Consider the following 18208-nt stretch of genomic DNA (forward strand, 5'->3'; position numbering starts at 1 on the left):
ATGACTGACACTTTAATTTGTCCAATTTGACTTTAAATAATAATATTCACTATTATACAACTAATGTATAAAAACACAAAACATGCCAGACTGTTAACAATTGCCTTTTTATTACAAAAGCTGCATACATTAAACCTAAAGCAACGGAAATACACGAGATATCACATTAACCTCACATCTCCCATGTTTTGTCATTTTTAAATACAAAAAAAAAGAATGTACAAAAGTGCTTACATGGTGCAAGTATTGAATTAAAGATACGTTTAAAAGAGATAACTTGTATTTTAAAATATTACACAGCTGGAGATAAAAATAAAAGATGACTGAAAACTGAAAATGACCTGCGGCAGAAAAATATTCATCCAGTAACATGAGGGCAAAATGCATTACTCGCATGACTCAGCTGAATAAATAACACTCACTCGCTCTCTTGAAATCTCCCCAAACAGCAGATACGCAAACCTGCCATTTAAAATTCCCATAAACACAAACTTTATAGAAGCTCAAGATAGTTACACTTAATTAATCCATTCCCTCATATGGCACACAATGAGCAGCAATGCATCTTTGCAGCATTATTATTATTTGTTTAATATTTAAAAAGGTTATATTTAATAGGGTTAAAAAAGTTTGCAATGCATTGCATTATTGCTTGCACTTCTGGAGATTTGAAAAAATTTGACTGGGCGCTTGCAAAAGGTTTGATTCTGAAAGCTCGCTGAGGTGAAGAGACGTCTGAAGGGTCTCTGGTGGAGTACAGAAAGTGGTGTAAGGCTGCAATGAGATTTAGCACTAAACACAGTCTGCTCATCAGCTCAGCTGTGGTTGTCCAGTTCATGGGTGCCGTTCCAAATTAATGCATGGTGTATTGCAATGGCTCCAGGTACAGTGTGTCTGAGTGCCTGGGGGCGGAGCTAATAACTGTTCTCGTGTCCAGCCAAGATGTAGAGGTTACTGAAAGCTGTCGGGTTATCTGTAGGCCTGCTCTCGAGAACAACAACCCTAAACACAAGAGGCCCAAATATATTAATACACAAATAATACTACTGTACCATATACAGGAAACAAGTGTAAAGAAAACGGAGGAAAAATATGATAAGGGGTTGTGTGAGGCTGGTCGTGTCCTCAGTAGCAGGTGACAGATGAAATTACAGCGCACAGACACCAACCTGGCAATGCCAGTGTAAATAAAATATAGAGAGCAGTTAGGGAGAGTGAAAAAGACAGACGTGTTGTAACAAGGGTCCAAGGTGGTACAATGACATCGAGTTTGTGGTGTCAATGATGTCACAGCTTTCGATGATGTCAAGTTTGTTTTTCAAAAGAGCGCTGAACGTATTCAACCTCTTATGTTAGGACAGGGAACCCAAATAAACGTATCTACCGTACCCCAGAGCTTCCCTCACTATAGAAACAAATCCAGACGGGGACACCACGTTCTCCCAATTGGCTTTTTTCCTTCCGTGTATCTATTTTTGTATGCATGTTTGGTTAGATGGAGAATTTCGCAGGAGATGAGAGGGTGGGGAGAAACGTTTCCAAAGGTGATGAAGACAGGATAAAACGGTATGATGTAAAGAAAGAAACAGAGATAGGAAATCATTCGATCTGGTTCTAACCTGTCTGATCCCAGGAGTTTGAACACTCTGCTCGGGTCCGAAATCTCCTGTGTCACCTGTATACGAGTGGAAACGTTTTTTAGTAAACAATTGTGCGTCTGCAAGAATACAGCACACAAGACACACATTCTCATTGCCTTTTGGCATATGCATCCAGTGCTAGAAGGTATATACTAAGTGTCATTTACACACAAGATTGACATAGATAAATGGATTTGCATGACAATACAGAGCAGGATGTGCCTCAACAGGTCAAAAAAAAAAGCTTTTATTTTTATATGGTTGCTGAGCAGCCACTCAATGCATCAATATAAAATACAATTATTGTATAGTAACAGTTGTGCATACATATAGTTACAAGTCTGGTTCTGCAAGACCACACCCCCACAAACCTCTATCCACACCCATTATTACTCTCTCTGGACACACCCATTCCAGCAAACTTTTACTGGAAACGTTACACACTCAGTAAACAACAACAACGAATGGTGATGCAGGTGCACCACCTGGGTTTTAGGGTAAAGTTTCATAGCTTATCTTAAACGGGCACACAAACAATCTTGAGAGGGGCGTAAGTGCCGAACGGTTTTCATTGGGGTCAGAGGAAAAAAACGCTGAATAATTTAATCCATTAATCTCTGGCCAGCTGGAGCTTTTCTGATTGTACATAAATTTTACATCATCCATCACACCCTATCATCTAAACACACACTCTCCGTGTCCTCCACACTCACGCTATATCAAATATCATAAAGACAAAGTGCTTCACCTCCACAAGACCTTTGGCATTTTATTGTTAGATACGCTGCACAGCCAAGAAGCATGAAACACAATCACGTATTGCATAATATGATACACAAATAAGCTTACCGTATGTGCTACGTTAAAGGGACACTCCACACTTTCTTTGAAAATATGCCCATTTTTCAGCTCCCCTAGAGTTAAACATTTGATCCTTACCGTCCTGGAATCCATTCAGCCGATCTCCGGGTCTGGCGGTACCACCTCTAGCATAGCTCAGCACAATCCACTAAATTCGACCAGACCATTAGCATCGCGCCAAAAAACAACCAAAGAGTTTCCACACTTTTACCATTCAAAACCCGACCCCTCTGTAGCCAAATCGTGCACCAAGACCGACAAAAAACAAAAGTTGCGATTTTCTAGGCAGATATGGCTATGAACTACACTCTCATTCTGGCGCAACAACCAAGGACCTCGCTGCCACAACATTACGCAGCTCCTGAAAATAGTCCCCTTGGTAACTTTCAATGGCAAAGGACTATTTTCAGCCACTGCGCAATATCATTGCACCTCCTGGAGTCATGTTACGGCAGAAAAGTCCTTGATTGTTACGCCAGAATGAGAGCACAGCCCCCAGCCACATCGGCCCAGAAAAATCGCAACTTTTAATTTTCCGTCGGTCTCAGTACACGATGCAACTACAGAAGAGTCAAGCTCCAAACAGGAAAAACATCGAAACTCCCCGGCTATTCTCTAGCGCAATGCCAATGGTCCAATCAGATTCAAAGGACCGTGCCAAGCTATGCCAAAAGTGGCCCCGCCAGACACGGAGATCGGCTGAATTGATTCCAACACGATAAAAAAAAAAATGTTAAACTCTAGGGGAGCTGGAAAATGAGCATATCTTCAAAAAAAGTGGAGAGTCCCTCATCTATTGTTCCTAAGGGGAACAACCTTAAGATTTTAGGGCTCTTTGAAACCTTACTTACACAATTATTTTTAATCCAAAAGAGCCGTAAGTGACAAAAAGGTTGTGTTAGTGTCTGTGTGTGATTACCTCATTTGACCTGAAACTCTTTCCCTGCATCCCATGCTTCCAGAAGGCCAGAACACTGTCCTGCAGACACACTAAACAAACACAATACAATCACAAAACTATCGAATACACACAGGTAGTGGATAAAAGTGATGACTTCAGCAGCCGGATCCGAGAAGTGAATCTCTTACCTACAGAGTCCACGCAGAAATCAAAGCTCAGCTCGGATGCCAGTTTCTTATTAGACTTCAGCTTTCCATGCAAGTTCACTATTTTTACGTTCTCTACACACAAACACGCATACAAGATCAGAGACAAGACTCCCAACATAACATTTCTTGTAAGGTTCATGACATAGCATTCATCAAAACTGTAGTCTTAGAAAGATGATGTCACTCACTGTCCAGGCACACGAGCACAGTGTCTCTCTCTAACTGCGTCACATGGACCGCATCAACCTGGTTACCACCTACATACAGGTGCATACACAAACAATTACCATCAGGGAATTGCACGTGGTAGAGTAATAGGAATGGTGTGAAGTGCATGCGTGCATGTGTGTTTGTGGGTGGCACCTGAGCCGATCTCAGTGAACCAGGATGAGCAAGAGTTGAGGTTGATGGTTTGAAAGCGGACCACCTGACTAGGCTCCATGCCCTGACTGACTGCCACACACACCAGTGGATACTCTTGCTCCGGGACCACCAGCATCTCAAACACACGCAGAGGACTAGGCAACGGGAAATCAAAGTGCTGCGAGAGAGATTTAAAAGCTTTATAATGTAATATGCTCCAAGTCTGGATTTAATTCAATTTGTACCTGGTTTATAATGGTCGCGAGTGTGTGTGTGTGTGTGTGCGTGACTGACCTTTATAAGCATGAATCTCTGCATGGGCTCGTACCACTGCAGCAAAACGATCCCAGACTGCAAAGCACCACAGAGATACTTATGACCTGTGTAGGGATTCCTCACTGACAGAGAGAAAAAGCAGCAAGTATGAGAAACTGAGTCGAAGTGTGTGTTTGTTTGTGTACTTGAATGTGTGGTACTTGAAACTTTACCGATGCAACACTTATGGCAACCCTTGGTGTCTGGAATTTTGGTGGTGAGAGCAAATCTCCTGCGAAACAGATAAATAAATTTATCTTCATCTCTTCCAACCTTGTGATGATATTTGATATATACCAGTATTCAATTATTTGCTCTGGAAATGGCTTTAAAGGCACAATACCGTAAAACTTCAAATAATAGCCCGGGCTTTTATTTTCCCAAACCTTTCATCACACCAGGCGTCTAAAAGAGACAGGCGTCTATAAGAGACAGGCTTTTAATTTAATTGTTCCAGCATGACAGCAGGAGGTTACCACATATTACGTTTTATTTTTAATTTGAATGTGTTTAACAAATTAGTTCGTGTAATAACAACAGTCTTAAATTATTGGCAGTATAAATAAAGCAAACAATGATATGTTTTTTTATTGGTTGTTGCGTGAAATCTTACCCAGATACAACAGTGCTATTTTCTGATTGGCTATTGTGTAGCCTCTTTCTTTTTTTTGTATTGGCTCGCTCGACTAGAACTCTAGGGAAGACGGGCTTGATAGAGAGAGAGAGCAGTGCGGCCAGATACATTTTAGGCGCTGCAGCATATTAAAAATGATAAATAGTGTTTCCGCGTGAGAAATACAATGTGTGGCGGGAGTGCATGCATGACAAAAGACTGAAAGCCCAGCTATTATCAGCGGCCCCAAAACACTACCGGCCCACCGGGAAAAGTCCTGACTCTCTCGATTGCCACTTCGCTACTGTCATCATCACCTCAATCCTGGCGACGAAGCTTGTTGTGTTGTCATAGTGATGAGTAAAGGAACAACTGCGTCTGTCACGTGACATCTACCGGTAAGCAAAAAAACTTTAGCGTGTTCAATCTGCACCATAGAACTGTCTTAAACAGACTATCTGACGGGTTTTAGAAGATTAAATACAACCCGAAACTAAAAAACAGACCAGGCCTTTATTTGAGACAGGCGTTTATTTACCCAAACCTGTCGTCACACCAGGCGTCTAAAAGAGACAGGCGTCTATTTGGGACTCAGCTATTATTTGAAGTTTTACGGTATGTAAGATTTTTGCATTAGGAAATACAAAAATTGCTAACACAGTGTTATATATTTTGTATATATTTAATAGGTACTCGCTAAATTTGCAGATTTCATGAACCGAACTTTCCTAACAGTGCGACCCGTCTTCACATCATCATCAAACAATGCATACAACACAAATCTATCACGGACAATTGCATCCTCATGTCGAAAGTTTATTATCTGCATGCGTTTTAAAGTTTTGACTTTAATTTTGAGTTTTAAACTTTAATTTTCCTCACAGTTGCTATTGTCCGCATACACCTGACGCGAGCGCCAAAATTGACAAGGAGGCGGCCTCTTGCAATACAAAGTCAATGGAGACGATTGGATTGTTTTCACCCCCGGTGGGCGTGGTTTTCAAATTAGCAGTTATGCAAATTTGAAAACCACGCCCACCGGGGGGGAAAGCGATCCAACAGTCTCCATTGACTTTGTATTGCGAGAAGCCGCCTCCTTGTCATTTCTGGCTTTAACAAAAAACTGAATAATGCCTAAAAGCTGCTGTGTGACAATATGTACAGCTAACAAGCCAAAGAACCCAGAAATAAGTTTTTATAAGCTGTCGAGCCGTAAAACCCAGTTTTTAAGGAGAATAAAGTGGATCGCCGACTACGTTTCCCCCTAGTGGACGCAGTTCTACTAATAGTATTACTATGAAAAGTTGCCTGTATCCATTTCTGTCTCTTTAAACGCTCGTTTTTTGGGGTCGACAGCTTATAAAAACTTATTTACATATTAAACTTAAAAACAGATTAATACCTAAAAGCTGCTGTGTGACAAGGTGTACATCTAACAACCCAAACAAACCAAATACATTTTTATAAGCTTTCAACTTAAAAAAACGAGCGTTTAAAGACACAGAAATGGAAACAGGCAACTTTTCATAGTACTCCTATTAGTAAAAATGCGTCCAATAGGGGGAAACGTAGTCGGCGATCCACGATCCACCAGAAATGACAAGGAGGCGGCTTCTCGCAATACAAAGTCAATGGAGACGATTGGATTGTTTTCACCCCCGGTGGGCGTGGTTTTCAAATTAGCATAACTGCGCTCTGTCTCTATTGGATCGATTCCAAGCGACAGTGAAGATTCCCATCGTTCATCTCACAATGTCATTAAGCTACGCTTTTGTTTTTTAGCGACCTCTAGTGGCGAAAAATTACATATTGTGCCTTTAAAGCGTTTTTAAACACACAAACCACAACTTATACCAATGCAAGCATAATCCTGTCAAAAAAATGAATTACATTACAAATCACATATAGTGTGTTTGGGCCTAAAACTGTCTATCCGTGTGTCTCAATCAGCTCCCTTGTTCAGTAGTCAGGGCACTGATCAGGGAGACGGACATTTTAAGGGCTGTCTCAGTCGCAAAATCCGTTCAGTGCACTGGAACGTTCGTTCCCTAAAAATTCCCACAATGCAACGCAAAAACCCTGTTCCCTAACCGGAAATCACGTGACCTTTTCTGAAGCTCGTCAACCGAACATCACGTGATCCAACTCAATAAACTTTATGAAATGTTACAGAACTTTTATAAAGACAAACGTTTGTTTTATTTGTAAATATAAACACACATTGCTACACAGTAAGGGACCACATTCTACTCAATATTTAAAATAATAATATTTATTTAAAATTGTAAATATATTTATTACATTTAAAATGTAATTATGCCTCCAATTTTATGCACAGATATGTAAGAGAATAATGACAGCATTTTTCACAATGTACTGTTTTTAAAATCAAGTCAGAGAGATGTTGGTTTTCCTGGTTGTTGATGAGTAACAGCTGTGAGTGATTACAACGCGCTTAAGCAGCCACGTGATAGAAAAATAAGTGAACATTGTCCCAATGTGAAGTGAGCTAGGGTCCTTACCAGTGCCCGAACCTGTGTACACGATATCTGATTCACGACCTCGGGAGCTAGGGAACGAATTGAGACACACGGTATATGTTTATGTGTGTACCTGGGCAGTATCTTGTCAGGGAACCTGTGGGTGTGGAACTGAGTGGCCAGTCCTGGTTTCTTGAGCTGTTCAAACAGCCCAATCAGATTGTGGGAATACAACTGAAACGTCTTCCCTTTAAACGAGAGTTAAAACACATCTTACAAATACTTCACGCAGGATATGATGCATACTACACACAGGATATCACAAGTATGACACAATTCATATTTATGCTGATTAGCATGAAAAATCGAGCAGTGCAGAAATAAACAGGATTTTCTGCATGAAGCAAAGCTGGGCTGTGTAGTATGCATAAGGTAAAATCAGTGACAGAATGAGGCCAAAGAGGTGGTGTGACATGAGCGGTGAGGACATGTGTAATGAAAAGACAGAGGGTTTACCTTCTGATTATGGTGATTTAGACGTAAGAGCAGCAAGCAGTAAAATCAGCCGTGAACAGAGTCAGACAGAAAGATAGAAAGACAGAGGGATCATGTAGGTACTGCTTAGATTCTCAGTAACAGAAAGACAGAAGAGCACTAGATTTAAAGCAATAGTTCACCCAAAAATGAAAAAAAAATGTTCCCAACATTTTCCCATATAGTGATGACATAAGTACAATGAGATTTGGAATCATAAGGATGAGGAAGTTATGACACAAAATGCTTTTTTGGGGGGGGTGAATTATCCCTTTAAGAAACCAGCGTGAGCTGCTCCCGTGACTCTTACTCACCTGATAATGACATCAGATTATTATTGATTATGTAAAGCCACGTGCATCGCCGTGGAAACAACTGAAACACATTAACACGGCAGGTTATACGTTTATAGACATGGTTGGGGTTAGAGGTTACAGATCAGAATTTCAGCTGTACCTGCTCCATGGTGGCTTCATGTAGCTCATTCAGGTTCAGAGTATAGATACCGTCTTCTGTGCCAAATATCAGATACTGGTCTAAAATACACAACCAAACACAAGACACAGCATCATTTTAAACTCTTAGTTTCGAATTGCATTTACATTTGGAAGGCTGATGCAGTCATCAGCACATATCCTCCAGACACATTGATCTGTGGTACTCATGCAGGTGAGTCCATGATCACACCCCTTACCCCTTTACCCATTTATGGTTGCAATTTATTTTACAGTATATGCGCTTACAAAAAATCCTAAAGACATACTTGTAACTACATGTACTTAATATGGTTTAGGGCCAATTTAGATTTAGGGTTGGTTTCCATACAGTTACACAGTAAGTACAAAGTATGTAAAGTGCTACCACAATCATGTTTAGAGCCCATGTTTATAAGGAAAAAAAATTAACTTCAGCTGAATATTTACCCACGTTCTCAGCATTATTTTACTGAATACAACGTACTATGATTTCTGTAAAATGTTGGGGTTATCTGAGCTTCCTGAAAGCTGAAATTAAGCATCACGACAGCCCCACAGCACACTTTCATAATGACAAAGAGAAAAAGACCCTTTACCTTTAGTATCTGGGTGAATCCATGAAGTGGCACAGTTAATTTTAAGTGGACAACCATCAAACACCTTTGAGAAACAAGCTCCCATCTACAGATACACAAGCAAACATGACAACATATGAGCCTGTGGAGTTTGAATTACAGAGAAGCCAGAGCGGCTGAATAGGAGACACGAGGATATTAAAGGAAAACACCACAGATTTTTTTTTAAATTGACTATGTTCTTACATCCACTTAGATGAATGAATACATACCTATCTTTATTCAATGCATGCACTTAATCTTTGTACAGTCATGAATGTGTTAGCATTTAGCCTACTCCATTCATTCCTTAGGATCCAAACAGGGATGAATTTAGAAGCCACCAAACACTTCCATGTTTTCTCTATTTAACTCTTTCCCCGCCATTGACGAGATATCTCGTCAATCAAGAGAAAACGCTTCCCCGCCAATGACGAGTATTTCCGTCTTTCCGCAATACCGCTATTATGCGCAACTTTTTAAAACCGGAAGTATTGCCCTAGGGCAAGCTGCTGCATGTCCGTGTCTGTTTTAAAGATCGCTCTGAATGGGATCTCTATGAAAAGTCCGTCACAAAAATGCAATTATCTCAGCTTTTTGCTCAAAATGTGGTGTTTTTGCAGAAACCTACCCATATTCAAAAGCTGATTACAAAAGAACTACTGAAGGTAGGATGAAATGTTTTTTTTTGTTTGAAAGCAGAGGGTCTGTTCTTTCATTTGGTATATTGTATGTTTATATATTTGTAGAAGAACATTTTCTGGAAGGCATTAAACTTTTGTGAAAATCATGAAAAACGCTGGCTGGCAACTTTTTTTAAAAACGCTGGCAGTGAAAGAGTTAAAGACTGTTACATGAGTAGTTACACGAGTAAGTATGGGGGCACAAAATAAAACGTGGCAATTTTTTAAGCAGATAAAAATGAGAACTATATTGTATGGCTTTTAAATTCATCCCTGTTTGGATCCTAAGAAATGAATGGTGCTAGGCTAAATGCTAACATATTCACAACGCGCTGTACAAAGATTAAGTGCACGGATTGAAAAAAGTTATGTATTAATTCAATCTACGTTGAGGTAAGAACGTAGTAAAATATTGAAAAACGGTGGCGTTTTCCTTTAACATGCAATAAGTTTATGTGATGTGTCTCACCAGGACTTTAGGTGTTGGCGGCAGACCGTTTATAGCAGGTTTCTATAAAAAGACCAGAAACATTTAAGCACAAAAAATTTTTACATTGTAAATTTATACACGTCGTAGCAAATAAAATGTACGCACACATACAGGGAAATCTCTTCTCTCTTTCCTTTGGGGGCGACTGGGAGGTGACTTTGTAACATCTCCATTTACCTCTCCATCTGAATCTTCCTCTGTAGAGAGATAAACTTAGGTCATTTTTAATGTCTCTTATATCACTGCATGTCTTCTTTCCTAAAAATTTGAACAATATTTCATGCCCATCAATGCTTAGTAATTATCTTTGTGATAAACCGGTTATTATAATCATCCTAACGCCCTGATGGGTTTAATTTACAATAATGACAATATCCATTAAAGGCGGAGTCCACGATGTTTGAAAAACGCGTTGGAAAAGGAGACGGGCCGACTACCAAAACACACTTATAGCCAATAGAATCAAATCAAACGCCGGGTTGCGTATGTGTGGGGCCGGTCTATCAACAGAAGGTCCAGATTCTATTGGAGTAGGGGCGTGTTTGTTTAGGTGATTTCAAATATCAACATTGGCTTTCAAACATCATGGACTCCGCCTTTAAATTTTTGTTGGCCTTTGTATGGCATTTATTAATAGGATAGTACATATCATGACAGAAAAGATGGGAGAGAGAATGGACTAATATGGCTTATGATAACAAGCCAGGAGCTTTCCCATTACATGTCGGCACCAACAAGTATCTATTACTTTTGACTACAAACTTGCTTTTGTATTTGAGAAAGGAAGCAGTGTACATACACAATGCATGCAAAATTAGCATTTTACCTTGGTCAGCAGTGTGCGAGAGCATACCAGGGCTGCTTACGCTCACAGACATGTAATCGGATTGGTTATGATCCACGTTGCTTCCTCTCTCAGGTGTGCTCTGTCTGCGAGACACCGGTGCCGGCCCATTATCTGAACCTGGTAACCTTCGAACCGTCTGCGAGCCGTCGTTCAAACCAAATTCTTCGGATACGCTGCCGGGTCGAGCCTGTGAGGGCTGATGACACAAAAAAAGAGCCTTTTACTGCAACTGGCTAACTAAAACATGCATATATACTGTAGACAGGTGCACACACACAAAAACACAAAAACATAGTTACCTTAGGAGGCAAAGGTGGAGGAATTCCCTGTTTAAGAGTCGAGCTGACAGAGAAAGAGAATGTGGGTTTTAATCTCTTTTACCATCTCATGACGTATCTGTTATTACATCTAAAAGTGACAGAAGTACTTACATATCAACTTCCTCGAATACATCTTCTAGTGGAGCCATGTGGCCCCTTCGGAAACAGACAGAGAAAACAGAAAATAAGATCATGAGTTACGGAGATCACAATGCAGTTTATCATCAATTTTCTTTGCAGTAATAAACCTCAAGCTGCTCCAGGTAACACCATGTCACAACCAGACATCCCACAATGAGTCTGAATATTACAATTGTCTGATTTGGAACACAGGTTATGTTAAAGGGACACTCCACTTTTTTTTAAACACGCACATTTTCCAGCTCCCCTAGAGTTAGACATTTGATTTTTGCCGTTTTGGAATCCATTTGGCTGATCCCCGGGTCTGGCGGTACCACTTTTGGCATGGCTTGGCATAATTCATTGAATCTGATTAGACCATTAGCATTGCGTTAAAAAAATAACCAAAGAGTTTCAATGTTTTTTACTATTTAAAACTTGACTCTTCTGTAGTTACATCGTCTACTAAGATGGACGAAAAATTAAAAGTTGCGATTTTCTAGGCAGATATGGCTAGGAGCTATACTCTCATTCTGGCATAATAACCAAGGATTTTGCTGCCGTAACATGCCTGCAGGAGGCGCAATGATATTACGCAGTGCCTGAAAACAGTCCCCTGCTATTGAAAGTAACCAAGGGGACTATTTTGGGGCAGTCAAGTTTTAAATAGGAAAAATATTGAAACGCTTGGTTATTTTTAAGGCACAATGCTAATGGTCTATGCTAAAAGTGCTAGCGCTAGACCCGGAGATCAGCTGAATGGTTTCCAAAACGGTAAAAATCAAATGTTTAACTCTAGGGGAGCTGGAAAATTATTTTCAATATAGAGACAGAGCGCCGTTATGCAAATTTGAAAACCACGCCCACCGGGGGGGAAATCAATCCAACCGTCTCCATTGACTTTGTATTGCGAGAAGCCGCCTCCTTGTCATTTCTGGCTTATAACAAAAAACTGAATAATGCCTAAAAGCTGCTGTGTGACAATATGTACAGCTAACAAGCCAAAGAACCCAGAAATAAGTTTTTATAAGCTGTCGAGCCGCAAAACCCAGCCCTCAAGGAGAACAAAGTGGACCGCCGACCACGCCTCCCCCCAGTGGACGCAGCTCCACCAATAGAAGCACCACGAAAAGTTGCCTGTCTCCATTTCTGTGTCTTTAAACGCCCATTTTCAGGGGTCGACAGCCTATAAAAACCTATTTACAGATTAAACTTAAAAACAGAATAATACCTAAAAGCTGCTGTGTGACAAGGTGTACATCTAACACGCCAAAAAAAAAAATAAATAAGTTTTTATAAGCTGTCGACTTCAAAAAACGAGCGTTTAGACACAGAAATGGAAACAGGCAACTTTTCATAGTACTCCTATTAGTAAAACTGCGTCCAATAGGGGGAAACGTAATCGGCGATCCACTTTATTCTCCTTAAAGACTGGGTTTTACGGCTCGACAGCTTATAAAAATTTATTTCTGTGTTCTTTGGCTTGTTAGCTGTACATATTGTCCCAAAGCAGCTTTTAGGCATTATTCAGTTTTTTGTTATAAGCCAGAAATGACAAGGAGGCGGCCTTTTGCAATACAAAGTCAATGGAGACTGTTGGATTGCTTTCCCCCCCGGTGGGCGTGGTTTTCAGGTTGTGACGCGCTGCGCTCTGTCTCTATAGTCTCAATATAGTTTATAGTCTCTTCTACACCAGAACAATTTTATGATCACTTGGTATTTTGGGACACTTACATTGAGGTCTGCTCCACATAACTGTATATTAAACAGCAAATAGGTTTTGTCCGTGACTGTGTTTTATTTTTTCAAGCATTTACCTTTTTTTAATCCAAAGAGACTTAAAGTGCAATCAAGCTGTATATTTAATCCCTAAGTGCATTCCCTGGGAATCGAACCCATGACATTGAAGTTGATAGAGGCATGCTGTACCTGCCATATGAACAACCTGTAACTCTGCGGCGTAATTTTTGTTTTTGTGCCGCACCTGGTTAGGTCAGTGCAATTTTCAATGTAAAGACCTGAATTTGATCTTGCTTCTCTGATCCTACGGCTAAAAATTCAACACACGTCATTACCGTAAAAATAACTCTTCTTCAACGCTCTTCAGAAGACTCCTTTAGCAGAGGAGTGCACAGAGGGAAAGACAAAAGGAAAAAAACAACAGAACAAACATAGTATTGGGAAATGCAGGCAGACAGCAAAGCTCACATGAGATTTTACTGAAAGACGAGCAGAAGGTTTGCAGAAAGGAGAAAGAGGAAGTGCTTAATTGTGGACGCCAGAAATGACGGTGGCAGTACAGGAAAGCGACTGCTGGAGGTGTTTCATGCGGGCAGCCTAAGTTATAATGAAGACCATATGAAAGTTACCTGGAGGTGATGGGGCCGTCTACAGATGGGCTCCAGGGGGAAGAGAAATTATTGTCTTTAGTCACGTCCTATAAAAATAGAGGATCAGTAACATTTTAACAGCGCTGCATTAATTAACTTTTTTGTGACTGTATGTTCGGGAAACTTGTTTATATTAAAGCAGCTTCTTTGAATGGGTACTAGTGGATGATTTTCTCACCATCTCGTCTCTCGCTTCGGTCTCCTTCTTCATTGGGGGCTCAAATTTGAGCTTGTCAACTGAAACAAAGAAAGACAAATTTATTTACACATCTAAAAAAAGATCATATTACTGCACTGGGGCATGACCCACCAACGGCATCGCCAAAATAAATAATGTCACCATTACTTATTAAATACTTCATCTGTAGCATTCTGCAGTATGCACACTGTACACATCTTATATGGCACTAACAAATTTCCACCACAAGGGGGCTCAAGTAGTACTCGGAGTTATGCAGACAAAAGTCCGAATGTGTATCCTGAATGTGTATCACATATACATATCAAGGTCACACACACACACGAAACATGTAAAGGTAGATTAACAGATTATCTGTGTGGACATACTACAAAAGTGATGCTACAAAGAGTATCCGTGTACGTTTTGTGGGTATGTAAGAGACTTTTATAACCTTAATCCTTTAATGCTTCAAATAACTTTTCCAGATATCATTTTCACCTATGCATGTATTACTTTAACAAACCATAAAATCGTTTAAATAAATGGGCCAGAAAATAAAGGAAAAGTTAATAAGTGTTGAATACTTCAGTTAAGCAAATGTCCTATATATTCAAAGCTGTAACCTGAACAAAGGGTGGCTCCTTTAAAGATGCTTATTTTATAAAAAATATTTGATTTTATAGTATTAATAATTCTACTATAACTGCAAAGAATGAGTGGGTGTAATGTACTATTTGACTAATAGTGTATGTACACACTGAAAACACGTTCTCATTTGACAGATAAGTTACACAGATGTGTAACCAGATATGGTGTGTTTTCAGGACAATACTCATCAACATTATCATCACGCTCAGGCCTGTGATTGACAGGTCCACGTACAGTTAATCTGTGACCGGGTTTTTTCAGCACGAGAGTTCCTGTTGTGAGTCGAGCGAATGGTGTGACGCTCCGCGAGTGGCTGCCCGAACACAAAGAGACAAAACACAGTCAAATAACCCATTATACCACATACACTTCTTTCACACATATTCTCACACATTTAGTTACGTTCACTCTCATACATTTGTGTCATGTCTATATATATATGTATACACACACACACACACACACACACTTAAATACCTACCACAATCACCACCATTTTTTTTTTTATTATCTTAAAAACTTTTAAATTTTGAGTTATATTTCTTCAAGTTTGAATTTTTTTATTACAAACAGACAGACCAAACATAATTTCACATTTTCACCACTCACACATTTACACATACATGAATAAACTTGCATACACAATCTCTCTTTACACAGGAGCCGTGTCCATTACCTCTAGGTCATCTTCATCTCCTTGGTTGTAGGGAGATTGATGATTATCTGGGTTGTTCATCTTATCTAGCAGCTCTAAAGCTAACCGTCGAGTCAACCCAGTCTGAGCCACATAAACGTGCTGTACGCACCAACAAACAAACAAACACAGATGATGAGGTTGCTTGTGGTGTGTGCAGGCATGTATATTTCAATGTATGTACACAAAATATTAACCAATAAATAAGTTAAGTCAGAGATAAGTAAGTAATGTACACACAGAGATATATGCAATGAAGAGACAACGAATATGTTTACCGTTAGCAGTTTCTCAGCTGTTGGTCTCTTCTTAGGGTTCTTCGTGAGGGAAATTTTAACAAAATTATGGAAAGCAGTAGACCTACGAGAGAGAGAGCGAGAGAGAGAGAGAGAGAGAGAGAGAGAGACTGATGTTTATAATGGTAAAACACAACATGTGTTTTTGTACGGTGTACAGCAAACATATTAAAATTGTACACATACAAAAACAGGCCAAAAAACTCACCATTTGGTCTTGTCCTTTAACTTGGGTGGCTGAAAGTTGCTTTTAGACATCAGAAACAAAGCCCTGCACATACACACAAAGAGAAAGATATATAAACATAAAAAAAGGATGTGAGATTATGCTGGTAATTTCATGGGCACATGTCATGCCTATTTTTACAAAATATAAGTCTTAGGTGTGCTTAGAATGTGTCTGTGAAGTTTTAGCTCAAAATACCCACAGATCATTTATTATAGCATGTCCAAAATGCCCCTATTTGGGTCAGAGTGCTATTTTCATGTGTGTACCCTTTAAATGCAAATTAAAAATAGATCTGATTCATGTGAATACAGTCTGGGACAATAGTATATTTAGCCGCATTAGCGCTAAAATGTGCTAATAAACACATTTAAAGGGGGGGTTTAATGGTATTTAAAGCATTCTGACTAATTAACACAGTTATAGAGTTGTTTCCTCATGCTAACCGTAGGCAAAGTGTCAAAACTGCAGTTGGGCGTGTTTCAGAGTATTTCTGTGCCGAATGCACTTCGCCAGGGTTCGTACAAGTTTCGGCTAGTTTTTTTCGATTACAGTTCTAACTGACGTTTCAGGGGTTTTCGATACGTATCACTTCTTTATATGGGCTTCCGCCGGAAAACTTCCCCCGGAAAACCCCGCCCAGCCGTCAGTCAGCGGGAGACGCTAGCGCTTGCTAACAGCTTATCACGCCACTCAGCTTTGTTTAATTTCAAAAGTCAACAATGGCACAACAAGAAGTGTGTTTTTGGATGTAAGGAGAAGACATCCAGCCTTATGGAAACAATGGATATAGTTTATTATCCGGACTAGCAGCGGAGTTTTGCGTGTGTGTTTGATGTTGTGGATTTTCAGAACCGGGTCATGACGAGTTACACGTGGTAAGTAAGACTTCTGTCTTATGTTGGAAATAGGCGCGTGTATATTATATAAATGACACGAACATGTAGTGAATCATAAGTTAAAACTCGCTCCTCCTGCGGTAGTAACTCCTCCTTCTTCATTTTTTCGTATGTTATCGGAAAGATTCGGTAAAGCTAATCTTTCTTTTATAAATCTGATTAAACTAAAGACTCTTCAGAGATATAAAGGATGTCATACTACTCCATAGGTACTCCAGATTAACATCAGAAATGCAGAAACAGCGTGTGTTACGTGAGCTTTAAAAAAGCTTTGGTTTAAAATTAACCAGTCAGTCATTGGCTGTGGGTGGGGCTTTGTTTGTGTGACATCACATTAACAAGAAAATAAAAACAGCATGTCTAATAAGACTGCTTTGGTTTGATGGGAATTAAATAAGAAGGAGAGGGTGGATTTTTTTCTAGGTAGAAGGGGTGCGCGGGGCAAAAACTAACATGGGGTTAGTTATAACACGGCTTGTTTACATTGTTGCACAAGGTAAAGCGTTTAGTTTTTCCGGTATTTTTTCACGCTGCCAAAAGACGATCTCCCGCAAATTATTGGAAATGTATAATGTTTTTCCAGAGAGTTATTGGTGAACGTGTGTTTTGGTGGCATGTAAGTAAATTTTTCATCATAGGTTTTTTTTCGGTTTCTAAGTTGGGTGTGTAAGATACCAAATCCAATGCCATGTCATATTAATCAGTGTCTTGTTGACTAAAACATAGCATTGTTTTGAAATATGTCTGCAGCTCTTAGCAACTTTTTTGGTGGGCTTGAAAATATTTTGACCCAGCGGGGTTAATTGTAACGCCGTGTTATAACTAACCCCTCAGCACTTACCATATGACAACAGCTAACGTTAGCGTAATTCTTGCCGTTGCTTTAAATAGGCAACACACAAATTATTGCTGGCTGCCAACAAAATAAATGTGCCTGTCTTATCAAAAATCGTGTGTCAAATGTATTTTTGTTCATATCTTTAATATTGATTGAATAAGGTCCCGTCAAAGATAATGAAATAAATGGCTAAAATCAGACTTTGATGATCATTATCTCAGAATTTGATTTTGAGACTTTAGTATGGATTTACAGATTGGGTCACATATAAAAAAATGTTTTGTGCTGCTTTTTCGGTCATATTTAGACATTTGTATCCATTAATAATTGTCAGAAAAGAGCTGGATGAATGAATACAGTATAGACACCTGTCTATTATAGACAGATATATAAACAATATCCACTTCAAGTATATAGACAAAAATGTATTGAAATATTTGCCTGCAAACTAAATTTTTAGCCAGGGTTACAACTAACCCCCTGCCTGTTACAATTAACCCCACCTATGGGGTAAGTTGTAACGTTTGCACTTCTGTCACATTTGGTGTAATTGTCCAAGAATGGTAAGCA

General features: G+C 39.5%; 1 protein-coding gene across 5 annotated transcripts in view; it reads right to left on the reverse strand.

Moving 5' to 3' along the window:
• Window positions 1–88: 88 nt before the first annotated feature.
• map4k5 (mitogen-activated protein kinase kinase kinase kinase 5) overlaps window positions 89–18208 on the reverse strand; it is a 40482-nt gene continuing 22362 nt past the window's right edge. For 2 of the 5 annotated variants that reach the window (XM_055170451.2, XM_055170450.2), the window contains exons 11-33: window positions 15884–15946; window positions 15658–15739; window positions 15362–15481; window positions 14920–14998; window positions 14035–14093; window positions 13836–13903; window positions 11458–11502; window positions 11326–11368; window positions 11006–11222; window positions 10285–10376; window positions 10159–10200; window positions 8989–9073; window positions 8373–8452; window positions 8231–8291; window positions 7516–7633; window positions 4463–4521; window positions 4269–4372; window positions 3975–4152; window positions 3800–3868; window positions 3591–3683; window positions 3421–3491; window positions 1620–1675; window positions 89–1002 (exon numbers count right to left, since the gene is read on the reverse strand). In XM_055170451.2, coding sequence (XP_055026426.1) covers window positions 915–1002; window positions 1620–1675; window positions 3421–3491; window positions 3591–3683; window positions 3800–3868; window positions 3975–4152; window positions 4269–4372; window positions 4463–4521; window positions 7516–7633; window positions 8231–8291; window positions 8373–8452; window positions 8989–9073; window positions 10159–10200; window positions 10285–10376; window positions 11006–11222; window positions 11326–11368; window positions 11458–11502; window positions 13836–13903; window positions 14035–14093; window positions 14920–14998; window positions 15362–15481; window positions 15658–15739; window positions 15884–15946 — 1972 coding nt within the window. In that variant the 3' untranslated portion in view covers window positions 89–914. The remainder of the gene's footprint in view (window positions 1003–1619; window positions 1676–3420; window positions 3492–3590; window positions 3684–3799; window positions 3869–3974; window positions 4153–4268; window positions 4373–4462; window positions 4522–7515; window positions 7634–8230; window positions 8292–8372; window positions 8453–8988; window positions 9074–10158; window positions 10201–10284; window positions 10377–11005; window positions 11223–11325; window positions 11369–11457; window positions 11503–13835; window positions 13904–14034; window positions 14094–14919; window positions 14999–15361; window positions 15482–15657; window positions 15740–15883; window positions 15947–18208) is intronic. The other 3 variants (XM_055170453.2, XM_055170454.2, XM_055170452.2) reach the window with 3 other exon arrangements.

This window comes from Misgurnus anguillicaudatus, chromosome 11 (assembly GCF_027580225.2).
Source record: "Misgurnus anguillicaudatus chromosome 11, ASM2758022v2, whole genome shotgun sequence".
NCBI classification, from domain to species: domain Eukaryota; kingdom Metazoa; phylum Chordata; class Actinopteri; order Cypriniformes; family Cobitidae; genus Misgurnus; species Misgurnus anguillicaudatus.